At 41.8% G+C, this 19,207-nt stretch overlaps 1 protein-coding gene across 8 annotated transcripts in view; it reads right to left on the bottom strand.

Annotated features, from left to right (window-relative positions):
* Positions 1–19,207, bottom strand: part of LOC122573090 (Down syndrome cell adhesion molecule-like protein Dscam2) — a 162,129-nt gene that overhangs the window by 51,413 nt on the left and 91,509 nt on the right. For 5 of the 8 annotated variants that reach the window (XM_043739066.1, XM_043739057.1, XM_043739037.1 and 2 more), the window contains exons 6-11: positions 18,941–19,184; positions 17,846–18,050; positions 8,932–9,228; positions 7,817–7,927; positions 7,474–7,632; positions 364–774 (exon numbers count right to left, since the gene is read on the bottom strand). In XM_043739066.1, the coding sequence (XP_043595001.1) occupies positions 364–774; positions 7,474–7,632; positions 7,817–7,927; positions 8,932–9,228; positions 17,846–18,050; positions 18,941–19,184 (1,427 nt within the window). The remainder of the gene's footprint in view (positions 1–363; positions 775–7,473; positions 7,633–7,816; positions 7,928–8,931; positions 9,229–17,845; positions 18,051–18,940; positions 19,185–19,207) is intronic. The other 3 variants (XM_043739081.1, XM_043739047.1, XM_043739074.1) reach the window with 2 other exon arrangements.

The raw sequence follows: 19,207 nt of genomic DNA on the forward strand, positions 1-19,207 counted from the left end.
TCCTGATGATACATTCGCCTGAACGACAACTCGTCAGAACGCATATTCACTGTAACCCACAACCTTGTTTGGAGCGATCGTTTTTGGAATATATTTGAAATATTTCATCGATCCGCTGGAACGTCTTACAGTAACATAGTAAGCATTATTGCTCGCGTAGTAAACCTAACGATCTCGCGACGTATCGATGCATGCAGACACGTCGAGATCGATGCGATGCAATTGCAAATTGCCAAATTGTTGAACCGTCCAAAAGATATGGAAACGCGAAGAAAAGCAAAGAAAGTAACGAAAGAAGGAAGCGTGGCACCTCTGTCGTAGTGGGAGCGTGAACGAAGAAGTACACCAACGGTGTGCGTTTACCGTTGACGTGAAGGAGTGCAGAATGAGCGACGGTGGCAGCGCCATTGGCCACGCGACAGGTGTACGTGCCATTGTGCGCGGGTGCGATCGTGCTAATGCTCAGGGCGCTGGTAAAAGCGTCATATTGCCGGACGGTAATGGCCTTTCTCGGGGACTGTTCGGCCTGCCCGTCGGCCTTGGGGCCCCGCTTGGGCCCCTTAATCGCGTCTCCAGGACTGGCCGGGGCCTGAACGCGGCTATGGCTGGACGACGGAGTATCCTGCGACGTCCTGATCGTCTCTATTGGGACGTTATCTTTCAGCCACGTGAACGTCAGTGGCAGATCGCCAGTCACGACTACGCACTGTACGCTAGTACGGTGCCCTACGTTTAAATCGCGAGCAAAACTGAAAGGCGTGATTTTAGGTGGCACTGAAAGAACAATACAAAGACAAAGGTGGCATTCCAGTCAAAAGCGGTTCGAGGAAACGCTATAGAGAAAACCGCGTATTCTTTTATAGAATTTGTGTGTGAGTGAACGGGACAGAAGAGAGATTTTCATGGGATAGAAGATATATGAGCACACACGTCGAAAGGATGGGTTTTTAATTCTGCCCTCCTTAAGTTAACATTTCCTAGTTAACAGTTTTTTTCATTGCTCGAGGCTCGTTGAAATATTTGAAGTTCTCCGTGTTTCGTTAACTTTTAAGTAAATTTATATTATACAGAATGTTATGAAATAATGGTGAAATGTTTGAAACTAAACAAAGAGAGAGAAAGAGAGAGAGAGAGAGAGACAAAGGCGACATAAGAAACAAAACGAAACTTTCAAAATGGTACACAGGACATTTTAATTAAGGAAGACAAAATTGTCCACCGATGCTGTCGAGTTAATAAGATAAAAATAATATAAAAATGGATTAAGAGGTCCACAATATCAGTTGAAATAGAAAGCTAGACACTTTAGGACGCTTTGTGCGACAATCGAAAATACAATTCAGTAGCGATACATCGAAAGGACGTATGTCTGGTTCATGATGAGAGCACGGCGTGGTCAAAAGCCGCACGAGCTATGCCTGCTCTGTAATTACACCGGCGTTAATTAAATTTCCATCTGCGGGCCGTGTACATCACTAAATTAAGATCTTAAAATAACAATTTTGAGGTAGCGTCAAGGAATATATTCTTTGACCATAAGATTAGACTTTATTAAAAATTCAGTCGTCGCAAAGTGTCCTAATGCGCGACATATAAAGGAATATCGTTTAACGTTGCGATCGTCTATATAGAAACAGACAGCTTCAAAGAGATGGGTGAATACAATCACGTTGCGAACTTCACTTACAAGCACTGTTTGTCTTTCGCGGAGATAAAAGATAAAATTTACCGGCAATTTTTATCGTTAGACCTTCGAGTTTCAATCTTTGACTCGTCGCCAACTTTTTAATCCTAGTCCAACAAATTAATCCAATATCTGTACAATAGCTTGCTTAATTGGATGAAGCGAGCGATGCAGTTATTTTTTGTATCGGAATCCAATGGATAGACCGTTCTATAACTTACGCAACACTCGTTTAATCCCCTCGATTAAGAATTAACTGCTAATCACAGCGCCGATATAACTCTGCAAGCCCCCATCCATATAAAAAGAAACTGGCTAACAAAAGTATTTAAACATTTATTACGGTAAACTTTTATGTTCGCGTTTTATGCATTATACAAAATATTTTGAAATTTTATTAGTATCGTAGATACTAGAGACATGACTGTTATGATTGTATTTAGTAAACGATATTATACAACATGAACAGCCATCTTATGCATGTAAGAAGTAGTCCCCATTGAATATTGGTCGATAATTGGCTGTTTAAATATTCGTATGGTCTTTGCGAAATATGTACTTTTATTAAATATCTAGTAATTTCTATATATGTATATTTGCAAATCTGACAGTGCTAATAAAATTTTCAAACGTTTCACATAACCACAGGCAATATATATTCATAAAAGATGTCTGCAACGTTTAAATACTTTCATGAGCCTGTGTATGTGTCACAAGCTATCGTTGCTCCCTATAAAAAGCAAAACGCGCCGCGCAGAAATATAATCTGCTCGCTCGTTGGTATCGTTAAATCGTTTGAGTTAATCCACGAAAATCGCGATGTTCAAACGCCCCATACACCCGCAGGTAGGTATATCTCTTGTCTGCGTATATACGCGCCATTTTTTACGCACCTTTTTTCCCCCTTTACAACCGGCTAGCCACGGTTCCTTTTAATATCGCGGAACACTCTGGCTGGGATCGGATTCGCGATAATTGTAACCCGCGTAACGCACTTCTTTCCCTCGAACGGTTCAACGAATAAACCGGCGTTAGCGAGAACAAACGCGGTAATTGATATTTAACCGTAGCTGGCGCGCTGTAAAATTTTTCACCGATCGGTTTTTACTTTTCCATCGCCACTCTAACGCTCGCTCGTTCATAGCCTACCCTCATGGTTACGAACGGTGCGGGAAATCTGCGAAAAATTCGCCCTCGCCACGGCGTGGATCGCGTTAATGAACTCGTTCTCCTCGTCGATCGAACGATCCCCGTTTTTTCGTTTCAAAGATTCCCCCCCCCCCCCACTACGGGATTCACATCGAATACCTTCGTCGACAAGCTTTCGCAATTAATTCGTGGCCCGCGAGCACCATTCGAACGCCATCGCGCCGATAAATGGGACTTTTGCTGACGCTTAAACACGCGAAATTTTCACAAAACACAATACAATCGATCGGTTACAAGCACTCTGGTTGATTGCTTTCGAGTCGAGGCGTAACTCGTTCCACGTTTATAAGCCGCCAAGTTTAACACTCTTACGCGTTGCTCGAACGTTCCTCGTTGGCGCATTTGCCTCTTCGATCTCGACTATGAGAATTGCCGGTAAAATTGAATTCGTTAATGTATATACGTATAAGACGACAATGTAACACTTTGTACATGGATTTTTGTTTCGTTTTTGAAGTGCTTGAATGGTGAAGGGCACATCGCGCGAGAGAAACGGCGACTGAGTCACGTTAATAGAATATCGATGCTTCGACAACAGCATATTTATGTACAAGTAGCACGTGCACACGTTCTCAAATACACGGAGCGCTCGTGGCTGAAATCGTGCCGTTCGATCGTGTACTCGCCATGGTTTTATATCGCGATGGTTGGCGCTTTGTTTCTTCACGAAATGTCAGGAAATCACGTGACGGATAATTTCGTCGATTATAGGATTTGTTAATCCAAATATTATTTGAAAATAATGTAAGGAAACAATCTTTACAACTTTTATCATATAGAATACGGAATTTAAAAAAGCTGTTGTATGAATAATTGAAAAATTTATTCAAAAATAGTAATTAATAAATAATACCAAATTCGTTAGCATTAGTATCAGAGGAACATGTCAAAAGAGCGCAAACGTCCGAACCTTGTGACCGGGCAAGTATATGAAGTTTATTGGAAACATACGGTTTTATATATTTGGATATCGATAGATAAGGATAAATGTTTCATAAGTCACGAGATACTATACTATACTATAATACGGAGCGTAAAATGCGAATATCAAGGATATCTAGAACGACGCGACGCGAGTCGATATTAAACCGGTCAGCGATATTTTTCACCTGCCAGCGTTATCTCGGCCCCAACGATAACGGAAGCGTACGTAAGGGGATTCCTTAGAGCTGGCACGCTGTTTTCCCGAGGTTGATGCACGACACGATTAAACAATAGCGAAGCAGAGGATCCTTTCTCGTAGAAGCGCCCCGTGTATCGCTAGAGCGCGCATGTACACGCACGTATACCCGGCCCCGTACCCTCCGGTTAGTACGTGGCATCGTCGCGCTATGAATTTTTATGTACAAAAGTACACGTATGTAATATAATATACAGAGCAGTTAGGCGAGCGCGTGCAAGGACAGATGCTTGAGCGATGCAGTGAAGTGCTGTGCTCTTGGTGCGTGGGTTCGTTCGCGGAGTGTTGTCAAACGCACGGATATCCGTTGACGCACATAGAGAAGATAGACGAAGAAATGGAGATACAGTGACTCACAAAATATTTAAATATATTATGTGTTTACGTTATGTTTGTTATAAATATGAAACTTTTCGGAAATTCAGTAGCAACAGTAACGAGACATGGGTATCATCGTTACATTGGTCAAACTTGAAAAGAATCTAAAAATGCGCGCGATGATACTGTTTTTGTTAGTTTTCTAGATTTTGGTATTGGTTAATTAATGGGCATAATGAAGTTCAAATTTATAAACTTTCTGAAAAGCCAATGATGTAACTGGTACAATATCGTATAATAATGTAATCTAATATTTTTAGTATCTTTGAAACGATCAAGAGACTGGAAAAAACACGTGCTTAATCCTAAGATCAAATAGGCTTATAACTTCTGTCTACATTTTAGATATCTCCTTATACATTTTCAGATTTCTCTCAAATTTTGCTCATTTAATCCCGATAGTCGTATCTCATTACAATACTAACGAAGTCCCAAAATGTCTCGTATACCGCGCATAATATATCTACGAAAAGTTCCTACATATGTTGAAACACTTTCGTAAGCCACTGTAAATAGAGTTAGAGATAGAAATAGAGATAGAAACAGGTAGATGAACGCATACACGCACACGTACACACCCTAGCACACATGTATATATATATATATACACACGGTTGTACCGCAATAGCCTGTCGTATGATAAGGAGCTATCTTAAGAAATTTTCCGGTCGAGAAACTTTTTCGACCGTCCGTTCCAGAGAGTTCGTTGTATGTGCACCACCGACTGTTCCTGCAGTCGGACGATTGTGTTTCACAGAAGCATCCTATGCACACACACGATCAGTGTGTTGTATCGTGTGCAGAGAGTTCCCTTTGATTGTCTCCTTTGCTGTAGCTAGCGTGATCATATAGCTCTGGTGGCGGTTCGGTGGAACGTAAGACGGATGAATTGACCGACTCTGCTGTTTGTTAATCGGTTCAAACGCGATCACATTCTGTTCGAGTAAATACGAGAACAACCAACTAGTAGATAAATAATCACATTCTCAACGACTAGAAAATCGTCCGAGTGGCAAGTTAATTAACTTTGACACCACGAGAAACTATCGATCGATTTCGTTCATATCAATTTCGTCAAATCGCTTTGATGTTTAATCGAATTCGATACTCTGCCTTTCGATTTCTTCGTTTTTCCTTGGTTACGCGAAGCTTAACGGATAGGGTTGGCGGAAACGGGAAAGCGATTACCGATTCGGAGGATCGCTTTCAAGTACTTTCTCAAAGTATACAAAATGGCGGATGAGTTCGAAGGGGCGCGATACGATTTCCGAGCCAGCTGCACGATTAGGAGTCGCGCGAACGATATCCCCTTCCGCTTCGCCGGAACGCCAGCCAGAGCCTCAAGATCCTTTGAGGCAACTTACGGCAAGTTTCTCGAATTTTTCGAACTTCCGTCGCACTTTGCCAGCATTGGAATCATACGTACAGAGCGTTTCCTCCCCCTTCTGCGTCTCCTCGCACGAGGCAACGTCTATTAAATTGCGCGAACCGCTTCGAGTGTTTGTTCGGAATTGAATTTATCTCCTCGCGCGATCTGCTCTCGTTAAACGTTTCGGGCGCTTTCAATGAGATTGGCGACGAAGAAGATGAAGAAAACACAGCGTAGACGGCGAGAAACGCGAGAAAATCCGAAATATCGCGAATTGTGTGTATTCAATTGGGGCGTAAACGTTTGCCGGTTTATCGGCGACGCGATACAACAATTAAAAGACGATAACGTCGGTACGTTTCGAGAGATAAACCTGGTTTGCACGCGGCTTACGGTTGTTACTGTCTTTTCGGAAATTCACGCACGGCTACGCGATAAACCCGGTGAAACCCGAAGCAATACTGGCTCGCGTTAACTAATCCCAGCCAGCGATGAACAATGGAGTACACGGAATTTCCTCCGTAAACCTAATACAGAAACATTTTGTGTGAAGGTAAATTTGGCGGCACGCATCAAACACGCCGGGATGTTATGCATACACGAATTGTAATTAATATGCAATTGCCGCCGGGGCAGAAAATTACGGAGGGGATGCCTGGGGGGGAGGATGTTGTGGGAGGACAGAATATATCAAACAAAGAGACGACATAACTTTCGGTATGTCACTGCTGTGATTATTCGTTGATAATCGTTCTTTGACATCTCTAATGGTCACATATGGTACCCGGTCACGCAGAAATTGTTTATTCCCCTTCCTTTGTACGGCAAATTGTTTCGTACAATTGACGATTTACTTTTGCAAATTTTTGATATCTAAGATTTGATACAAATGTCGCACTGTCCATAAGTATTTGGACGTTTCTAAATCATTGGAAATGACACAAACTATATTTCAAATGAAACTCCATTACAGAATTTGGGCCACGAATTTTGTCTCGGTTAGTTGTATACAATTAGCACATATCGATGAAAATGATAATCAATATTAATTATTACAAGTAAAAGGGAAATAATTTGAGACCAATGCAAATTGATATTGCGGATATATTGAATTAAACGGCTGTGTCTGTTCGATATTGTAATTTTAGAGCGATTGAAATGTGTATCCCTAACGACATTCGAAAAAATTTGTATGCAGAGCGACCAAGGTATATTCGTAATTTCGGTCTATATCTAACAGAACGTTTGATCCTAGTTATAGTTAGGGATGAAGAATTAACAGTAGAAGAAAGTTCTACCGTAATATCGAAAATGTGATTATAACATGGATATTTCGCTCCAAGTGCAACAGGAGTCCAAATATTTATGGATAGCCGTGTAATTATAAGAGAAAATAAAGAAGAAGGGGAATTTAAGGGAAGATACACATGGAATATAATGTAAAAGTGCTAACGTTAAAAGTCTCGACGACTACGTCCACATATACTCCATCAAAACTCCGCAAACACGAAGCATAGACGTAGGAATGAAAATGAATAGGTATACCACACGTGACCAGTAAAGTTCAGATACTGAGGCAAATTAAATCGTCCTGCCTTGTAAAGCCTGCAAAAGAGACCGGTATCGGAAAATATTTGCTTTCAGTTCACTCACCTAGAACGCGCACTTCGACTGAACGTTGAGAGGTGAAGTTATGCTTGTTCCTGGCGGTACACGTGTACGTGCCTTGATCGGCGGCTCGTTGCACCGTATCGATGAACAAGCTACCATTCGCAACCCTCTGTCTCATGTTCGTAGGCAGCCTTACTCCGTCTGGTAACAACGTGATCGATCAATTTGCCTCGTAATCGCAATTGGAATTCCAAATGAATCCAAGCCAGTCCGTCGAGAATTTACTGACTCCACTTCGATTGCTCGATGTATAACGGATATATGGATGCATTTTTCAAATGAAAGGTTGTATATGTGGAAGATAGGAGGGCATATTAATACTCACCTTTCTCCCAAACGATCGATTCGATGGGATAACCAGCGACCGGGCATTTGATGTGAAACTGTTTCCCAGCAACCGCCGAAACCGTCGACATGGGCCTGACATATGGCAAACCTGCGATTGACAAGCAACGAAACATATATTTCGCTTCGAGCGATTCCCCCTCTGACGCGACATCGATGCTTCTCCACGTTCCCATCGAGTGTCATGAAGTATATATAAGACTCGCAATTTAAAACGTATAACATAATACAGGGTATCTACAAAGTACAGGGACGAATCAAAATATAAAGTGTAATATACCATTTAACACCTCTGATGTAATAAAAACGTAGAGTTATTAGATTTATCTAAGATTCAACAGACTGAAAACACAGTCTTGCACTTTGGACAGATTAGTCAAACTTGTTATAAGGCAGCTTTCGTCATTAATATGATAAAGAATGAGAAAATATCGTGTACATTTTGTTCGGCGAGAGAAGGTAGAAAGAGAACCTTTTTGGTGGACCTACGGACGCGCAGTGCTTCGTGGTTGCTGCTGAAAAAACGAACAAGCGTTGCACTCTGCTCAGACCAACTACTCATCAGCATGTTGCATCGCGTCAGTTTTTTCCAGTTGCGATTTCTTTTGCTTCTATTTTTTGATTCGCCCTGGTATCTACGAACAAGTTCATAAAACTTGTTTGAATGGGGAAATCTTGTGAGTTTCACAGGGTGTACAAGGTTTTCATCTTCGTCCGACAAGCGGAACGATTCGCAGCCAGCGTAAATCCGCTGATAAAACAAAAGCTACAAGGCAGTTTTTAATTAACAGAAACCACCGCTCCAAGGGTGGTGGTTAATGACAAAGGATCCCATCGAGCCGATATTCCTGGTGATCGATTCGAGCTACGCGAGTGCGAAAGATAGACGAAGAAGGAAAGAACCTAGAGAGAAAGAGAGAGAGAGAGAGAGAGAAAAGAATAAAGGGAAAGGAACAGTGAGAGAAAAAGAGAAAACATAATATTCCCCGGGGTTTCCAGTCAATTTCAATCGACACCGGCCGGCGATTCTTCTCCTTAACAGTCTTTACCCTCTCACTCTCTTTCTCTGAGCTCTTACTCCTACGGAGTACTCACCGTAAATATTGAGTTTCGCCGAGTGACTCGCCTCACCAGCGCGGCTGCTCGCGATGCACTCGTACTCGCCCCCATCTTCGGACTTCACCGACGAGATGTTCACGTGGGATATTACGTCCCCGTACACGGTCACGTACTGGCCAATCAGGAGTCTGTCGTTTTGCGGAAGCGGAAATCCATCCAGCAGCCAGGAAATTTGCGGCGTGGGATTACCCGCGGCGCTGCATTTCAGAGAAACCGATGGGCCGGTCTGCATTGTCTGTTCGATAAACCTGTAGACCAGCTGCGGCGCGATCTCTGTTAACAGACGTTATGCTCGGATTACACATACCTCGAAGCATCGAAATACCAGCACACCGACTCACGGCTTTCCCTCTCAGCCATCCTTTCCTCGTCTTTTCACCCCCGATTTCTATCTTCTTCTCTCCAACCGTAATCTGTCTGAACGATCGTCCTACCTCGTCCCACCCTGGTTTCCGATCGAACCTGGATTCTCCTTCGCTAATTACCACCTACTTCTGCCCCCCCGCAGCTACTACCACTTCGCTAATATCCGGCTATTTATTTACCTGGTAGACTCGCTGCTCGATCTTCGCTCTACCCTCGTCGCCGGAGCCTAACTTTCGATCCTATTCGGATTAAATTTATATTATACAGAAAGGCGAAACGCGGATTAGAATTGTACCGAGGCGATATTGGCTAGAGAATAATACTAGGATTATTTCCGATCATTTTTATTTAGTACGCAAGTGGCGGATAAAGTAGGTGCGTATTAATGATTCGTAGAAACTTTGAGAGAACAGCAAGATTAGATAGTCTAGGCAAAGTCATTGCGGATTAATTACGGAACGTCTGCGCGGCAGCAAAACTAAATCCTCGAAGGTAAAAAGCAAGAGGAAAAAATAGAATAGTAGAAGCTGGCAGAGGGATTTATACAATATCTTCCTACGCTATAATATTACTTTATTAAAAAGTAGCCAAGATAATAAATTATCTTAATTTAATGTAATTTGCGTGCAAAAATATTTCTTTCCCGTTCTTTGATTCAAATAACATTGTCTAGGATCGTGCAAAATCGTAAAGAAAATAGCGCAAGAATAGGAGGAACAGGTAGAAAGATTCGATAGAAAATTAACAGAGTGCGTAATGACAATAATATAGTTTTCATAACATAAAGATGGAGACGACTAGAAATCGAGAAATTTTTGAAAGATATAACATAAATTCCAACTTCCGGCTCAAATGGATTTTTGACTCGGCCACTCACCGAAACTGGGTCACTGTTATAGCCATTGTGACGCGTCGTTGTGCCGCGAGAAGAACCGCCGTTTTAACTATAACGGAAAAATCCAATATCGAAACTGTCCGATTCGGTTAACCTCCAAACTGCTCAATGTCTGCGTCGTAGATCGACAAAACATCGCGTCCGGACACACGTGGAACGATCTCGATGCGCTTCTAACCTTACACTCGGTCATCGTATCCCTTTTCATTATGTGGATTTTAATAAGCAGCAAGATTTTGTGTTAAATAATTGGCCTGAAGATTAATGGGACTCGGAGATTAAGAGCAGCGCAACTTAACGAAGAAACATTGAAAATAACCGCGACGCGTTCGCAAGCATGCGTTCCAGTTCCAGAAGGGCTCTAAATGAACGTGCCGCCGCTCGTAACGAGCCCTGCTGGTAATGAATTCATGAACTTCATAAGCGCGAGCACGTCGACTACGAAATAACAGCCGACTTTCCTTCAACTTTTCGTATGCATACCTTGATTCTTGCACGCCCCTGCTACACGTAGCAACTTCGACGCCTCCTCCGAAGTCGACATCGTCCACGGTTCTCCGTGTTACTAAGTGTCAAAACTCCCACAAGAAAAACATCAGCTTAGAAACTTCGCGTCCGTTTCTTGTTAACCTTCCCATCCTTCTTTTTTTTTCTTTTTTTCAAGCAAGCCTGTGTCATTCGTCGTCTATCTGATGCTAAGATGTCCTTAACTTTTTTCCGAGATGTCTCGCTGACTTTTCAAGCACATATATGTATATATGTAGCGAAGATCATAGTAAATTACACGGTTTGATAATTTGCAACGATGTTTTATCAAGGAAATTTCAAGCACAATGACGTTTGACGCGAAGCGTTTGCAGAAAACGATGGTCGTGTTTCACCAAGGTGGCAGCAGGGAATTTGGTAATGAAAATTCGAAATCACGGCGACACGGGAACACAGCGTATAATTAAAAGACTGCCTACCCAAGGAAGCTATTAGTAAATTAACAATTACGCCTGTCCAATTAGTCCGCCTCGTTATTTCGCCTTCGAAACTGCTTGCACGTACAACTTTGCGTTCCTCGAGCCTGGAATAATCTTTAAAAGCATCCTGCTTCGGGGTTGCCTGTTTACTCAGACTCGAAAGAAGCGTTCCAGCAAGCCCATCCTTTCATTATACTTTCTCCGAATTTCGTATTTATTATAAAATTATACGAATTAAACAAGTCAACAACTTTAATCATTTCTCGGCGATCCTTTGCACGAAAAAATTTCTTTCTGCGGAAAATTCATCAGATGTTTCCGAAATCTCGTTGGTAAGCTTAATCCCAACGATCAACACGTTTCTCGCCCGTAATACAAGACACTTTCGTGCGGTGAAAACGCTGGTTCAGCGAACGAGGTTGATGTTAATGAAACGTTAACAGGGTAGACCGCTTGTTTATCGTTCGCCTGGAAAGAAAACGAGAATCGCCGTGTAAATAATAGCCGAGGCTGTCGCCAAATATAACCAGTACTCTAGCGAGCGTACCTCCTAGCCGCTGGTTGCAATTTAAATTAAAAATCTGCGGAGGGCGGCTCGACTCGTAGAGAAACTTCATTTCCCGCCCCCTTCGTTTAGGGGAGAACAAATTTCTCCAGTTTCCGGGCTCGATTTAAAGTCCAGCCTTTTCTCTCCGAACTTTCGTACCGTGACTTGTTCTTATTATATTCGTAATGGCCATCCAATCTGGTCGAACGAAATATATCTCTCGCGAGCCATTAGCCAAATTTCGTTTCGACCGTTTAATTTCCAATATAATTACGGTCTAGTTGCCTGTGGCAGATTGCGGTATATGCGTAATACTACCATCAAATGATCTCAATAAAACAAAAAGACATTTGTAAAAAGAAAAGTAGTAGTAGGAAAAAGTATTTCTGTTTGCTAGGATAAACTTACATACAACTACTATTTCTTAATATAGTTTCTTGCCAAACGCATTTGTTGAGAAAAATCTTTTACGTGCTTGAACAATTTCCAACCTTATACATATATCTCCATACAAAAATATGAAAATCTCATGGTAATAGGTCTGGACGATAAGACAGATGTTCCCACCGAAAGTTACGCAACAGGATTTGAATAAGAATTGTGTAACCAATTGACACAACGATTGAACGAATAACACGTAGCTGAAACTTGGATTCGTTTGTTATACGACGTGTCACATACTATAATATACGATTGACCGATGCAATTGAGTTGACATTTAATATAAATATAAATAATAATGCTGCGTCTATAAATATCGTTCAGAAATTCTGTGACTATGCTTATCCTACATAATATAAAATTGTCTAATATATTAAATATAAGCTTAACTCGATAAGGTTTGCGACATTTCCTTATTATATATGCCGATAAGCATTTTCTCGGGAACTTGACTTCGATATACATCGGAAGCGAAACAATTGTAGGAAACGTGGTTTCTGATACGCGAATTTTCCAACAAAGTAGTACGGCATGCTTAATAGAACGAACGAAGCGCGGCATTCGCTTCTTGAGAACGCGACTACTTGCGGTAACTGCCAACACGATGCTGGGTGTCTCTCTCCTGTGTACTCTATTCTGATCTCTATCTCGTTTCCTCGTATGGCTGACGTGCCTTCTTCCCCCTAACGTATCTATGACGCATAATAAATAGACGCAGCCAGAGCTGCAGGCTGGAGCAAGATCGTGCTCGGCTGGCATGCAAAGCATTGGCAAAACCGCAGGAATCTCGTTAGCGTATGCAAATCCAGGGTGGCGGTACTAACTATCCCATCGTGCTGCGGGCAATCCCCACCTAATGCACACTATGTGCCCTGCAGCTTAGAAATCATGCGACCGAGAAGAATTCCAACAGCAGCTAATGGGATACATCAAATTTTTCCACACATCGAAAATCGACACGCGTCACGCTGTTGGTCGGTCAATCGGAAAAACGGTCCGGACGATCTCGGCACGTTCATTTTCGAACAGATTCGTTCGCAGTGGACGAAGGTTAAAATTGGTACGCTCGGGTTCTATTAGAGCGCAAGAAACTTTTTTGGTGCATTTCTTTTGCCTCTTTGACAGCGAATTCCTTTTCCTTCTTTAATCGCCGAGTGAATGTGATCTTCGAGTCCCTAAAAATTATCGACTTTTTATATGTATGTAATTAAGTATGTCATATTATATAGAATTAATGAGATTAGTTGAACTGATATAGCGAAGGGAAGTAAATTATGTGTAATTTTTTAATGTTCTTGATCGTGGATTTCTTTCAATTTTCGAGTCATTAATACTGGAATCACCGACTTAATATATAACATATTTTTGCCTGATTACAGGCCAACTTTACTATCGCGAAAATTATATGTATATTCTTTTAGTAATTGTAAGAAGATTGATTTAACATTATCAATGAACTTTTACGTGTTGCAAGTTATAGGTTATTAATATTACTTCTTTCAACTTTTATATCCATCCTGTCATGACATCGATTTTCTTCACAACTGCTTCTATATTGAACGTGACTAGCGGTTTTTCAGGATAGCAATCTATACAAATATCGAAAAAAAAGGAATAAAACGTACAAAAGAATTAATAAATTCTCTTGCATAACAATATTAAGTTTGGTGACAAACCAAATAAAATTCTACAAATAAATTCTATAAATTACAAGTCACTTAATTATCCTATTATATACATATAGGCAAATAAATTGTAAATTGTAAAAGAGAAGCTTCTCAATTTGCTAATATTATTGGTTAATAAATTAATATGCAAGAAGACTCTGAAACTAGAAGATTTTGACAGGTTTAATAATTCCAGCGTAAACGAAATCGATTACGGTTTATTCTATAAGAAAAATAACCTAACTTAGCGTCTTTTGAACCTTACGAGCGGTGGCGAACGTCGAAGAAATAACGCGCAATCGTAGCGTCGTTAAAGCTAATGAAAAGTCGCTTAGCGCGGCTACCTGACGACCACGGCAAGTTATTGTAGCCCGATGCAATTGCGGGTGAAGCGTTCAAAGGTTGAATCCATTACCGTTGTTTGCTCCTGTTCTTGTTTCTGTGGCGCCCCGCCATCGGCTACCTACTCTACTTCGTCTCTTCAATTACCCCCACCGTAATGGGGCAGCGGCTACGTGGTGAGAAAGGAAATAGTTTCACTTCTCTCTGATACTCGACCAGGATGGATTATTGAATCGTGGAAGAAAGAAAACGGACCGTGGTTCGAGAGCCCAGCCATTGTATCGTTCGACCACCGTCAGTCAAACTGAAACTAACGTTCTTTCGTCCGAGAGAAAGAAAATTTCATGTTTCAACGGCCATCGAAGTTAGCCTGCGTGGTTAATGATGAAGAAAGTACGTGGTAACTTTTCAACGTCGTACAGATTGTTTCAACAACCTTTAGAATGAAACGTCAGAAGAATAGAGAATAATTAGCTTCTGCTGTACCGTAGAAAATATCTGAATTGACTTTCATTGTTAAAAGCGATGCTATTATAAAATTAAATTTTACGTACATAAAATTGCACCGGCAAGTCTACTGAATAAGCGACGTTTTACGTTTATAATGTTTTAGTTGATGCGTATCTTGTGAGAATCTTCGAGTCCGTGTTCGAGATTTTCTGCGAATCTGTTTGAAGATCCGAATCTTGTAAGGATATGAGATATAAGAATGCGAGATCGAGTATGAATTTGTTTCAGTGTTGTTTCAGATCTTGTGTGAATCCAAATGTATACTGGTGATGATCTGTGATTCGTTGGATGAAGCAGAAAGTTTGTCGGTACAGTTGAGTCGTCTTCTACAATTGAAATAATTTTTTTAGATAAAGAAATTTTACAAGTCACACGTTAGAGCTAATAGTAATAAATACCGTTGCAGAATACATGTCAAGTAGTGCTGTAACGAAATAAATGAGATCGTACAAGTAAATTTTAGAAATCAATCTGATTATCCTATTTGACAAAAAATGATAAAAGTGTAAAAGATACATTTATAACTTAAACCTATTGATCAACCTAATTCTAACCTAGTTTTATAGTTTGTCGATTTACCAATACATATTATTAGTTGATAAATTATCATGAGCAGGAATGGCTTGGAATCTAAAATCGTTGAAAGCCAATTATCGATTGATATTTGAAAAAAATAGGAGCGAGGCGGTAGCCAAAAGTGTCTAAATAATGGAGAAATGAATCGATCCAAATTATTACAGAAAGTAAGGAAAGATAGAAATCGTGGACTCTGAATCGTCTATTTTGAAAGATTTGAGCCGAAATGAAGCTTGTTCTCGCGTTTGTTTGAACGAAATCGCGGATAAATGAAAAAAAAGAGAGGAAAAGAAGAGGAAATCGAGGTATGGAGAATTGGCTTGATTGTATTTCCTGGAAAATTCGAGTATTGCGTGGTTCTCGATAGGGCATTAATGTAGCACGCTGGGATGGACCGTTGAACGGGCGGACAGCAAACGAGGCCATTTTCGCGCAAAAATAGCGCGTGATGCCCGCGGCGTAGCAACGCTCACGACGGAAAATACGTTACGAGAGGCAGCGGGCTTCGAAACGTGGAACGATAGCCGTGAAACGATATGGAACAGGATGAAGCGATGCCTCCTACCACGGGCACAGGAAGCTCACCAGGCGCGAAATAGCGCGGCGGACACTTTATTCCTGTAACCGAGCCCGGGGCTGGCCAAAGGCAATCTGCCTTGGTAAAAGTGTTTTAATTGAAATCTTCGGGGCTGTAACTCTCTCCGCTTGCCATCGTCGAGAGAACAACGTTCGATGTTCGGGATAATGGAAAAAGCATCGCGAGCGTTGGTCGAAATATGACGAGAACCGATACGCGGAAGTGAATGTAAAGCGAGAAAAAACAAAGCAGCACTGGGTTCGTTCCCCGGCTGTTTTACATCGAAATAACGCGCTATCGCGCTTCGCCGCACCAAAGCGTTGTCGAGTAGATGGTGCATCTCGAGACCAAGAGGGAGAGACAGTCACGGTACAAACGGTCGATTGTAATCGTTTGACATACTTTATTGTCGACTGTGGATATGGATGCAAGAAGAAGAAAGCGTTTTGTAGGTCATGAAGTCAAAGGTCTGTTCTATCGTCGCGTCAACCGAAGCACTGAATTGGATGTATAAAATGTCGTGTTCATTTAACTTGTTCGACACTCCATAAAAGTAGAATCTTGCTTATCTATAAGTATTAATTATTAATAAGGCCTCTAGATGATTCATGCGGCACAGATATAATATTTATTAATCTTTACTATTGCATGTGTTCAAATACTTTCACCAACTACCATATATTAATACATGTATTCGTTATAGAAACACGGTTTTCTATGTGAACTGAATATTCTAATAAAAATTACTGAAATTAATCCATAGTTCGAGTAGTGGGCATTCGATACTAATTATCTCCTACAGTACAAACGAAGTGTAAATATACGAGATTTTATTATACTTCATCTGTAATTTCATTGATATATCGACTTATCGTATTAAAAATTATTCAAAGATTCAAGTGAAAATGGCCTGAAAGATGTACGTGACGATGGAAATTTAATAATTAAAAGCGATGAGGATCGATGTGCTGAGAACGCGATTAACGGGGTGGTAAACAGCGATTTCCGTGGCGAGGCACGATCGGGAAACCGATGTGGCCATTTTCGCGCAAAAATGGCACGTACTTCCCCAGAGGGAAACCGTGCGGCTCCGTGATGGAAAACGCGTTACGATGGAGTGGCACGCAAACCTGGAATGGATCGTATGGGAAAGAGTTCCACTGCATTAACCACCAGCAACCTATCACCGCGGCACCATTCGCTCGACAAACAGGTCCATCCCTTCTCCGCCACCCTTTATGCTGTAGCAGCCCACACCATTTCGTCGTTCCTCCATCTACGAGCCTGTCTTTCAAACATCGTCAACCAAGGAGTAGTGAACTCGAATCGAACGAAGGAAAAAGACGAGGAAATGGCAAGGCTAGAAGGGGAAACCTTCCCGGGACCAAGAGGTTTTTCGATTTCTCGCGGTTGATCAGATTCAAAGTCTGTGATCAGGACGAAACGAAATGCAAATCCGTCGTGAAAATTTAACGAGGAAGTAAATTTTACTAGCAAGATGAGGGAGACACCGTGTCGGTGCAATTGAAAGCTACGACTGTGCTGACGTTGCGATGTCATTAGATGGTACCTCTGAGTGTCTTAAATGTTTCATTTCACGGGACGTTCGTTAAGCTGTTTCTATCCAGCGCAGGAGGAGCGAGCTAAGAGGGGTAGATAGAACGAGGGTTGTTTAAAATCGTTTAAACGGTATAATGGATATTACGCGGAGCTAGAACCGTAGCTGGCCCGAGTCGCGAAGAAAAAGACGATTATGTAGCATGCGGGCAGAATTAAACGGGCAATCTTGAATATCCGTTCGAACGCTCGGCGACGATTTAATAAAACGACCCGCGCCGTTTCACGCGGGATTACCAGCGAGGAAACGACGTTCCATCGGTCAGACCATCCTTTCTCATCTTCCATTTCCGCTCTCCTTGCACACGATAACCAGCAAGCAAAAACGCGTTTGTGTGTGTATATGATACGATAAGGTACGTAAATGCTAAACAAACAAAGACTCACCGCCCAGCCGCAATTCCGCGATTCCTTGAGCCATTTCATACTCGCTCCTCACAAAGCACTGGTACATGCCACGGTCCTCTCTTGCAACCGCCATCACGGAAATACGTTCCCTGGAAACCGCCCTTATGCGACCGCCCGTCCTCAATGGCTGACCGTCCTTCAGCCAGTACAGCGCCGTCTGCGGAAATCCACTTGCGCTGCACGTCTGAAAAGCAGTTTAGAGAAAAGAGGCTGATGAGAAACGTTGCCTGTGTCCGATGCCGCCGTATGGATCGACCTCGAATCTGCCACGCTTCTTTTCTCTCCTTTCTTCCGAAAACAAGATTGCCATCTATGGCAAGAGGAAGCCACGGAAAGAAGAAGGCAAAACGCGAACGCCGTCGTAGCTTGAAATCAGACCTTTCGCCTTTTCGCCGTGCCCCTCGTAAAAATCGGATTACTCCGGAACGTGGATCGCGGCAAATGGCTTGGATGCGAGCGAAGAATTTACCGGCAGATGAACTTTGCGAACGGAGATTGCGATCTACTTGCCTTACGTACGCCGCTTTTGTCTTCCAGGGTTAGGGCAGGCACAGTTACCAGTAATGATTATTATTAGGATCGTGTATGTGAGATTTTGTTTCTTCGAAGTTTGAATTTAGCGAGTCAATGTTATATATCGAATTCTATTCTATTCTATTCAATGCCTTTTGTTGTTCTTCATATAACGTAGCATGGCTGTTAAACAAAAATTTTCTTCAATGAAATTACTAAAACAGCAACAGAAGTCAGTGTATGAATATGACTTAGAAGACAATTGATCAATTTCGTTGCTTTCGTTTGATTATTTACGTGCATGAATATGTTCAACTTCTCAAAGATAAATATCTTACTTTTGTAAGTAAAGTCACCGCAAGAAAATGACAGAAATGTCATAAATTCAAATTCAAAAAACGAAGTTTGAACATTTTTCTGGTCTTTTATCTCTTTTATTTTGAGAGATCTCATCAAACCTTACTCTCTCAAATCACGAAGTTTATCAGTTTGACTTCTGATCGACTGATATAGAAATGATGTACACGTAAATCGCAGTCGACCATGAAAATCATCAATTACCAAATGAGCGGCTTTCCCAAGATCGACGGTCTGGATCGATGGCTGAACGTGCACGCTCAGTGGTGCAGACACCGTTAACCTCACTTCCATAGATTCGCTGCCCTCCGAATTACTAGCGCTGCACATGTACGAGCCGGCGTCGCTCTCCTGGACGCCTTGTATGATCAACGAACCGTCTCGAACAACGTAATGCCCGGTCGAGTCCTCCACCGGCTCCTCCCTCTGGTTCCTGTTATAGTACCACCTGTGACAAAAAGAGAACAAGAA

The sequence above is a fragment of the Bombus pyrosoma genome, linkage group LG2 (assembly GCF_014825855.1).
Source record: "Bombus pyrosoma isolate SC7728 linkage group LG2, ASM1482585v1, whole genome shotgun sequence".
In the NCBI taxonomy this organism is placed as follows: Eukaryota; Metazoa; Arthropoda; class Insecta; order Hymenoptera; family Apidae; genus Bombus; species Bombus pyrosoma.